General features: G+C 37.5%; 1 protein-coding gene across 1 annotated transcript; it reads right to left on the bottom strand.

Annotated features, from left to right (window-relative positions):
* Nucleotides 1-4,505: 4,505 nt before the first annotated feature.
* LOC121234248 (PLASMODESMATA CALLOSE-BINDING PROTEIN 3) lies at nt 4,506-10,106 on the bottom strand. The gene is made up of 4 exons (XM_041130124.1): nt 9,856-10,106; nt 8,972-9,211; nt 8,793-8,826; nt 4,506-5,120 (listed from the first exon to the last, which is right to left on the bottom strand). The coding sequence occupies exons 1-4, from the start codon at nt 9,905-9,907 to the stop codon at nt 4,853-4,855; spliced, it is 594 nt and encodes a 197-aa protein (XP_040986058.1). The 5' UTR covers nt 9,908-10,106; the 3' UTR covers nt 4,506-4,852.
* Between the last annotated feature and the right edge of the window lie 524 nt (nt 10,107-10,630).

Here is a 10,630-nt window from a genome sequence, read left to right as displayed (position 1 = left end):
ATTATTCAAGTTTATTAATCTCATTAATAAGTTAGACACTACTTATATTATACTACTATAATTGAACATTAAAGAATTAGTACTTATTAATAATAAATATTAAATTCTCACAATTAAGTTTATTATTAAAAAAAATATAATACTAAACATATATAGTGTCACATGTGTAAATGGTAAACCGAAAAATCGGATCTGACTGGACCGAAACTGGAAAAATCGAAAGTTTTGATTTTGGTGATGAATCGATCTATGTATCGGTTCTTAAATTTCCAAAACCGGTATATATTAGTTCGGTTTCAAAATTTCTCCAAAACTGGACCCAACCGAACTGGTTACATCCCTACACGCTGCCCTTAAACACCAATGACAAGTGCAAACACTCGCGGTGCCAAGTAAAAAGGACGCAGAAGTCATCAGACCACGCCGCCCATAAACACCAATGACAAGTACAAACACTCGCGGTGCCAGGTAAAAAGGGCGCAGAGATCATCAGACCATGCCACCCTCAAACATCAACATCGAGTACAAAGATGTGCAGTTCAAAGGAAAACGGTGTGAAGGACGACAATAACGAAATATAACAAGAAGCCACACAGAGAGTAGAAAGAAAGAGCCTTGTGAAATAAAAGCAAAAGGAAGCACGAAAAGGTCAAAACTGCCATAATGTTCCCAATGTACACGACTACAAAAGGGAAATATAAGAATTTGTATATTGTTTACAAAAAGTTGTTACAAGTGTAGCAAAGAGATAATCATTTATAGAAAGCTAAGTACTAGGATCGCCAGAAGGTGGAGGTGGATGAGGATGGTCGAAGGCATCGAGCATGGTATCCCGACCAAAGGCGTCAACCAATTGACGCAAGGCTGCATCAGGTTTGAACATCCCCAAATCTAAACGCCTCAAGTCAGTATGAGCATTGGCCAACAAATGCGATCTAAGTCGAAGCACGCTGACCCCATATCATAACCAAAAGCATGATACCTAATGCCAGGCGCTGACACCATCTGAGGATGAAGGTGGACAACTTCTTCTCTCGTAGCCGCCAAGTCAGATTCCAACATCTTCACCAGCTAGGTCTTTTCTTTCAGTCGTTTATCCTTGTTAATAAGCGTTTCGTTAAGCTTCTTTTGTTGTTCGTCTGCGTCAGCGCGAACTTTCTTGTACTGCTCGTGCCGTTTGATCAACTCTTCTAGAGCGTCACGCGCCTTAGAGAGGTCAAGATTAACTAGCCGCTTGCTATTCAGAGGCCGCCAAATGCTCCCCGAGTTCAATGCAGTGCCGCTAAGAACTAGATAACTCTTGGCGGACAGAATTGAGTTCCTCCTAGAGGGCGGATAGGTCAAAGCGAGCACGACCATGCTTCGACTCTAACTCACCCCGGGCACGGGAAAGCTGAGCTTTAACGGAATCATGTTCTAACTCCAACTGTCCTAATAAGAAGTTGTCTCAGACCCTCACCTGCATGGTGCGACGGAGTTCATCGCAAAGGTGAAAAACCTCGTCGCGAAGAATGTCCAAGTCATAGCGATCCGCTTGCTCAAGTAGGATCTCCAACTCCGCCCTTTCACCTTTCCATCTCTCAATTTCTTTTTTGGCGTAAAAAGAGAAGAAACGCCTAGAGCGGACTTCATCCTCGAAATCAGCACGATACGCCATGATCCAGACCGCCAAATCATCGACACCTTACAAAGATAAAACCCAAGACTGTTAAACAATCTTCTTGGAAAAATGGTGAAGAGAAATTAAAGGAGTAGAGTTGGAGATATCCCAGAAAGAAAATTCCTTAGCCGATTAGCTATGTTGCTAACAGCCTCATCTTTAGCATGACCAGAGGAGGTGGAAGTTAACTCCCCCGCCCCCCCCCCCCCCTCCTAATTGTACCTTACCTCAAACCTATAGTAAGGACCAAGGGGGAAAGCCTTAAGCCTTAGAAAGCACCCCCTATGAGTCTGCTCCAATCTTAGGGGCCTTACCCAAATCTCCCGTCGGGGAAACATTGTGGGTGTAAGCAAGTTCAACCTCTCCAAGACTGATGTCCTCACTCACGAGATCACCCAAAGGAACACCTTCCTCTAAGGGAGAATACCCATTGTCATCTCCAAAAGAGGAAGAAGAGGGAAAGGGAATAGAAACGTGGTCGCCACTAGCCCCCAGGTCGAGTGGAGGGGTTTCTCCCCCCAAGATGGTAGTAGGCAAAGAGTAGGGTGTTAAACCTTTGCCTTCACTTTCTTCTTCCACTTCTTCACAAACAAGAACGTCGCCGCCCTTCTCGCCTCCCTAGACACCACGGTCACCTAGGGCACCATCTCCACTACCCTGATTTCCCTCATGGGTGGTCAGCAAGACTCAATAAGAAGGCGGCGTCCATATCAACGTTGACCTCACCACCCTCCCTGGGAAAATAAGATGTTTCAAATGTAAGGAATTCGAAGGTGGGGCTAGACTCTGAATAAAATTATTGGGAAGGAAGATCAATGTCAAACTCGGTTGCCAAGTTAGAAAGAGCTTGACCCATCAAACCCTCGACATCATCAAGACTTGGAGAAGGCGTGTGTGTGTTGGTGAGTGATTGGGGGTAGAAGGAGAATATCTTAAGGTCGGTTAAACACGAGGGAGGCATCGTCGTTTGTGCATGCAGCCCCCTCTTTGCTACGGGAGAAGGTTTATCCGAAGTAGGTTGGCAAAAACGTTTCCTCGAAGCCTTTGGAGTAGACTCTAAGAGAGACTTGGTGGGAGAGATGGCGCCATGGCCTTGCTTAGGAAAGGCAACCTTTGCCCTTCGAGCAGTCAGACATCATCAAGAAACGATCAATATTGGCAGGCGTAAGGAAATACTCAGTCCAAAGGTCATCTTCATGATCATTCGCCCAAGCGGCAACCATGTCAACACGAGATTATTCCCATTCAGATAGGGGTTCCAAAGCCAACATTAGGCCTTTGTTGTCAGGAATTTTACCCCAGGTAGCCCTAATTGGAAATTCCCGAAGCATAACTTCTGAATGGGGAAATTCTCAATCGGCGCTCAAGACCAATAAAAACTTTATCGTCCATTGTTTGGCATTTGAGTGAGGACTTTCAAAACGGGCCAACTTCTGTTTCCTAATCTGAAAGCTGCAAATGTTACCCAAAGAGCTTCTCAAAGAATAAATCGCCGAGAATTCTTAGGCAGTTAAATCTGGGTATTCTTCCCTAGCAAGTTCCAAAACCAAACAAAACGCAATACAAGAACAAAGAAAAACCTGCCACACATGAGAATGAAGATGCACAGGGGTCAGCCTAAGAAGATCAAGAACGTCGTGTATTGGACGACAAAAATGAAATTGCAAACTATGGGTTAGGGCACAGATGAGAAGAGCAACCTTCTCGACGAACCCTTCTTCATCGACGCATCTGCGGCGAGGGAGTTCTAGGAGTATGGAGTCTGGGATCTCGTAGGTGTTGCGTAGACTCGACAAGTCTTTGGCAGTGAGGGTGGAGCGACACTCGAAATCTTTGAAGTATGGAATGCCTTTAGTGGAAGAAGATTCTGGGACAGCAGGGATTCGAGATGTATTTCATTGGGCCATGAGGGTAACAAAGAAGTAGATGAAAAGGAAAAATGTAGAAGATTAGGGTCGCAGGTAAAGAAGTCGAGACAATGAAGTTTTAAGAACATAAATAAGAAATGAAGAAATCAAGAAGAAGATGAAAAATGAGAGAGTAGAGAAATGAAAGTAATAAATATAAATCATCATTACCTACCTCTAAGTGAAATGATTGAAGAACATGGTGACGGTTACTAGGTAACATACGCAAGTTCCCTCAAGTTTAAAATTCCTGCCTCTTGTTATGCGGAAACGAAGTAAAATAATAAATGGACCAGCAGGGTAGCCCATAAGTTGTCCCAAATTACCAGCGGGATGGTCTAGGATCTCAAGCGTCCACAATAGAGTGAAGCAAAATATTTATAATTCATTTATTATGAATTCACCATGCTTATATGCAAAATGAATTAGTGGGATAATTAGAAGAGTTAATATTGATTTGGCCCAAACTGGGAGCCCAAAGCCCATCACTCCTAAAAGGTTCAAAGGAATCGTGTGACTTAGCAAAGACTCATCCACCGATCTATTAGTAGGAAGGGATATAAATTCTCACGTTATGGATTTGGACCACGTCTGATTAGGTGATTCCAATACATCAGGGATAAATTTTATGATGGTTGAGCATAGTACAAAGTTAATCAGTTTATAATATTCATCATATATTCTCCATGTCTATATAAAGGAACAAGAAGTAACCCTTAACCTCTCTGATTTTATGCATTCTAGAATTATTACTTCTCATTACTGACTTAAAGTATCGTAGAGGTCACAGGCACACCATGCCGTCCACTCAATGATTTCCAGGTGAGCAATCACAACGGGTGATGGGACACGTCCTTTACACTTTCAATATGAAAGTTGAATGCTCTTCACAATGAGGCATCCAGGATAACAGGCATGACAACGATTTAGAAAAGAAATAAAAGTGAAATGAACACTCCATAGTGATATTTTACAGAGTTTTCCAGTACCAAATAGAAACATGGGTTGCCCAATTCTCATCAAATTAATAAATTACCAACCCTCTAGATGTACAGAGAGAGAGAGAGTCCCATTGTCCCACTAGCAACACGATAATACCACCAAAGGAATCAAAAGCCCACCCTTTGCCCCCAGGAAGAAGAAAAAAAACAGAACCTAGCAAGATTGTCTTTAGATGAACAGCTACAAAACAACAGCAGAATCACATGCATACCCACCTCTGGACACTGAAATCCAGCATCATCTCTGACCACCCTGCCCCACCACCATCACGGTTCCTCTCTCTTCAACCCCACCAAACCATGCAGCCTGTGAAAAAGAGGGTCATAGAGAAAGAGAAGAAAGTAGTGTCTAAGAGTGTAAGCCCACCATGACTTTCATCTGTATTAATGCCAGCTCCTGACGGCCCTACACCAGTACCAATCCCTCCTAGCACTCCAGTGGAAGGCGTTGTTGTGTATGGACTGGTGGTTGTGGGCGTGGCGGTTGTAGTTGTGGGTGTGGTGGTGGATGATGGCGTTGTTGTCGTTGGGGTTGTACTGGTGCTTGCAGCACTGAGTTAAGAAAATAAAGCAAGGTTTACTAACTCAACCTTAATAACCAGAAATTCATAAGCAAGCACGTCTTTGAAACTTCAAAACATAGATTGATTTGATAAACATTGAAGAAAAGAAAATATAGAATCTTAAGTTTGTTCAAAATCTAAGGATTCTCTGCTAGTTTCAGATTTACACGAATTTCATGATTTTCCATCCATTGCTTGCAAAAAGACCAAGCAGCATAGTTACGGGTACCTGCATTGTCTGACAAGTAACATGATAATAGTAGAATTTCCATCATTTCCCAAATAAGCTTTAAACGATTTTGAAATGGAAACTGTACGTTACTTTGTATATATTGTTCTTTTATTCTTTAGGTCTTCTGATATGACATGAGATCTACTCTATCCTCACGTTGTAAAGCAAAACCAAGTTAATCAAACATAAAGATCGTGATAAAATAGGTTTTTACTTCATTTTGGAATTTATACGATTTATAACTACTAAATGCCAGTGATGCTCACTCACACAGCTACTAAACAAGAACAACATGGAGAGTTTGAAATTTGAAATTTTTTTGTCTTCATAAGTATTTTAACTTTTAGTTTATAGCTTTATATTGGATCAAATGCAAGTGAAATGTCCCTTTCTAAGAGAAGACCATGGCAACCTGATATATATCTCAACACTTCATACGGTATGATTTCACTTCTCACAGAATCATCTGCTATATATTTCTAAAATTCTAAAAAAGTGGCAGCTGTGTATTAGGTAATTTAAGGGAGCTCCTAGTGTCGAATCAAACTCAAGATATCTAAGTCTGCAGCTCATCCTAAATTGTGCATTATGAGGGTTATTTTCTTCTATTTATATGCATTACGTGATTTCTTTTAAATTGTGGAAGGGTGGACAATACAGCTGGTCTGCATGTGGCTTTGCCTGCACCATGGTAGAAGCCATCAAAGATTCATGATGAGATAATCAGCAATAAAGTTATTAATACGTTAATAAATTCAACGTCAAAGCAATAATTTGCAATGATATTTCATTTATTAGTTAAAAAGATCGTTAGATATCATAGTCGTTCAACAAGAAGTTGACAATGTTTGACAATGAACAAAAATATTTTTTTATTTTTTTTTCATTCATTTTTTTTTATATTCTTAAACATTTCTTTTTTAAAAAAATAATTACAACATCACTAAAAAATACTTCTTTAATCACTAAATAAAAAATAAAAAATAAAAAAATTGTCGGGACCCAACATTCGGTGACCCTAGCATCAGACTGCAAAAATGTTAAAGAAATTTTCTTAAAGATACATGACTAGAGGTATGCTTGGTTCAGAAAATTTTAGACAATGTTGGTTTTAGAATTTTTTTAGAGGTATTGTTTACTGGATTTTGTGAAAGTAGACAGAAAAACTAGAATATGTTCTTAAAAAATGTTGTGTATTGGGATTTGAGAACGTAAATAAGTAAAATTGAAAAGTTGTATGATTATAATTTTCTGTGGCATTTTTTGTTTTGATTTTTATGTTTTTTACTTTTCACTTAAATCCAACAAGTTAATAGATTTTTTCTTTTTTTTTTTTTTTAACAAATTGAAAGGCGTTTTGATTGAAGTTAGAATAGTCATTGAATATTGTGCACAATTGGTGCATAGAAGGATGGACCCCCTATCTTCTAGCCTCTAGGCCATGTGTGGATAACAGAAACATTTTCCTCTATCAAAGAAAATTGTTTAAAGAGTTTTTTTCCTGAGAAATATTTTTGGAAAGAGAAAACATTTAGGAAAGTGTTTTTTTTCCTTTTTTTTTAATGCTCGTGAAAGTTATAGGGTAGGTTGAAAAGGGAAAAAAGTTATTTGATATGAAAAGGCTTTTAGAAGTGTTGTTTCTAAAAGAACTGTCTGGATTTTTTTGTTATGGAACAAAGTCTAATAAAAGGGTAAAATTATTTTTGAAAAACATGCTATTTTTTTTTTTCTTGCTGTTGATAAAAAAAAAAAAAAAAAAAAAAAAAAAACCTTTACCGAACGAGGTCAAATTCTCTATTTTTCCATGAATTCCTCTGTAAAAAAGGCAAACAACTTAAAAGGATAAGACATGCACAATACACGAGACCTCTCAAATTTCAAAGGTTGGCTCAAATCTCAAAAACTTTTGTCCATCCCAAACCCTACTATTACGACAGAAGCACTTAAAATCGAACAAATTGGTTTGGCCCACCATCAAAGTGGGGAAGAATGACTTTTTATCAGGATTCAATGTGGGCAGTTTCTCTAATAAGCTGTCCCGCCCTCACTTCAATTTTTTCTTTTTTTTTTTTAACGGTTAGAGACATAAAAAATAAATAAAAAATAAAAAAATTACACAAAATAAATTCACCAATTAATATAACTTCATAAAATTTATTAAATTTACTTTATAATAAAAATAACTTTATAATATAATATATTATATTAAATTATATCAGTTTATAAATTTATTTTTATATAATTAGTTAAAATATATTTTTTTATTTTTTTGGACCACTTTCCACTGTACTCTGCATCTAAACCCTATATGTTATGGTTTCTTAGCCTTCTCAGAGGTCACAAAACAAAAGTGCTGACACAGATGAGATATGGACAATTTTGTCTTTCCATACAGCTTTTTACACTGTTTGGATTAACCTTTGGTAAAAGGCATTGGATCCCAATCATAGCATAATGTTGTATTTAAATGCCTACAGTGCTACCAAACCAATAAATGAGCACCCAGTCAGCAACATCATCATGCAATCTTGAATATTGGTCAAAATGACAGAAAGAAGGCATTTTTATTGGGTGAAACGAGTAAAGGAGAGAATGGAAAAGAAGGGTCTAGATTCAATTTCTCCAAAAATTATAGCATTTTATAAGGGTATAAAGAGAGAGAATGATGTAGGACTTGAAATCTTTCTTTCACCCGGCTATACTTTTCAAAATACAAAAAAGAGAGGCATTTATTCCCCATGAAAAAATGTGAAGGAGAAAAGGAAGGGATTATAGCAGCCAAAAAAAGCATCCAGCATTAGTGCAGAGAGATTTTCTGTATGCAAATGTAATAGAACTCGCTTAAGTCCAAGCTCACAAAGATTGTGAACAAACTAGCCAATAAAATTCAAGCATGGAGTGGAATGTGTAATGGCAAAGAATTGGTGCAACTTTCCTCTGCCTTCTCAACGCAAGAGCTTAGAGCTAGTAATTCCCACAAAAATGGCTATTGGGCGTTTGCACTTTGCAGGATGAAAGAAGTAGAAGTAGATCTGCCAAAGAATAGAGCCAGTGGTCTAAAAATGCCTATATTTATCTTGTCAGTGTAACTTTACTGGCACTCAAGTTCCCTGAGTATGAGAAGTTAAACGAAGATCAAGGTAATGCTACACTCTCCATGACATTTTCTAAGGTAAAACAGTATTGCCTCACATTGACCAGCCATGCACAAAGAATTCACTGCCCTGATACAGGGATGACGCCCTATTGGATTTTTAATGGTCGTAAATGTTAAGGGACCTTCATTTTCTAAGAAATTAAAGGACCCACCACTACATCCTGACAAGAAAATTGAAAAGATGCAACAAATATGATTTTTTTAACTGCGTGTTTAAGTTTATGGAAAATAAGTAAATAGCTGAAAAAAGAAAAGAGCAAGGAAAATTATACCTGGCGCTGGAAGGGTAAACACAACCAGTAACGCCTGTAAATCACCAAGAGAAAAAAGAAGAAGTAGCCATGAGCTCTCTGATCTTAAAAAGTTTTGTTTTTTCTTTCTATTTTTCCCTAATCGTATCTGTGTAAAAAAGAAAGAAAAATTAGAATGTTAAGAAAGGCATGCAACTCACTAGGGTCAGTAGTAGAAATGGAGGCGGTGCCAGAAAAATCACAGGAGCCCTGAGCTTGACCCTTTTTTTGGAAGTAGCTGTTAACAGCATAGGTGCAATGAGCCCTAACAGAGTTGGGTTGGTAACAGGCTCCATTTACATGGATAGGGTTACAGTCAGCCCCAGCTCCACAGGCGTAGTCCAATGACTTCTGTAGGGCTGCGTCACCCAACCCATCCTTGCAAACACACCAGGTAGCACCTGATTACCACAATCCCCCCACCCCAAAAGAAAAAGCAGATCAGCTCTGGACGGGTAGAGAGAGAGAGAGTTGCTAGCAAGATTTTCACTCAAAAAAAAAAAAAAAAAAAGGCAACCGAGAGAAGCAAAGTCCTTTGATTTGTTTTACAAAAGCATAAGAATGTTTGTTTTGTAGAGAATGGATTATTTTATAGAGAAAAATGAGAATGTTTGTTCAGAACAAAAGAAAAGAAAGAAAGAAAGAAACTTGTTTTGAGAAATGTTAGGGAAAAAAGAGGGGGTGGTTATATCCTCCATCACAAGCATTTCTAGCCCATATAAGAGCTTTACAAACTGAGCAGAAGATAAAAGTCTATCAAGAGACGAAAACCAGTAACTAGCAACATGTGACGAAAGGGAAACACTAATACTGTATAACACCAACATAATATGTGAAAAAAGAAAATGATGGTAATGTACAAAATATGGATTATACAACAATTTCTACCAACAAATATGAACCATTTTTTATCAGAACATTGAATCTGAATGCACCCTCATAAAGAAACTAAGAAACGAACATGAGAGAGAGAGAGAGAGGCTTTAGTTTTGGGTGGGGGGGAAGAAAGAAAGAAACGAAGAAAAGAAAAATGCTACGAGCTTACTTGAATGGCCAGTCATGGCCAAGAAGAGCACTAGAAAAGCCAAGACAGCCATGATCTGAGAAGGAATGGTTACTGCTTAGAAGAGGTAGCAATGGCGCTCCTCTGAGACAGCCTGTCCGGTTATTGCAGGCTCTGAGAGAGAGAGAGATGGCCTTATTAATATGGGTGTGTCATGTGTGAACAATGGAGGAGGGGGAATCCGAATATCTCTTAAAAAAAAAAAAAAAAAAAAAACAGAGCACTGACATGTAAAGTGAATGTAGACACGTGGAGCGTGGGATGACAGATGAAGCGCTGTTTGTGTTTGGTGTCCGCTTGTCACTTGCGAGTGCTCTTTTCTGTATTTTCTTTACAAAATTAAACATTCACATTTTATTTTATTTCATTTCATTTTATATAATTATTATAATTTTTTTAAATTTTTAATAAAATTATAATAAATAATTTAATTTTTTTAATTATAAAATAAAAATAATGTTAAAATTTTATATTATAATAATATTTTATTTATATAATTATTATAATTTTTTTAAATTTTTAATAAAATTATAATAAATAATTTAATTTTTTTTAATTATAAAATAAAAATAATGTTAAAATTTTATATTATAATAATATTTTATTTAATTTTTAACAAAATATTACTTCTCATTTTATCTAAATTACGTAACTAATTTAACCAAACCATTGGTTAGTTCCATGTATTCATCCGTTGATTCACCCTTTTAGGCTTTAACCTTTCTTTTCCCTTTATCGAGGGGGAAAAACAGTTCCA

The sequence above is a fragment of the Juglans microcarpa x Juglans regia genome, chromosome 6D (genome assembly GCF_004785595.1).
Source record: "Juglans microcarpa x Juglans regia isolate MS1-56 chromosome 6D, Jm3101_v1.0, whole genome shotgun sequence".
In the NCBI taxonomy this organism is placed as follows: domain Eukaryota; kingdom Viridiplantae; phylum Streptophyta; class Magnoliopsida; order Fagales; family Juglandaceae; genus Juglans; species Juglans microcarpa x Juglans regia.
The sequence above is the reverse complement of the archived record's forward strand: the minus strand, read 5'-3'. Positions and strand labels throughout refer to the sequence as shown.

Bases quoted from the DNA above. Each gene is read 5' to 3' on its own strand.
- LOC121234248 (XM_041130124.1), bottom strand. From the start codon at position 9,907: ATGGCTGTCTTGGCTTTTCTAGTGCTCTTCTTGGCCATGACTGGCCAT. The intron at 9,212-9,855 runs GTAAGCTCGTAG...TGTGGTAATCAG, and splicing joins GGCCATGACTGGCCATTCAA to GTGCTACCTGGTGTGTTTGC. The intron at 5,121-8,792 runs GTATAATTTTCC...TTCTTAACTCAG, and splicing joins GTTTACCCTTCCAGCGCCAG to TGCTGCAAGCACCAGTACAA.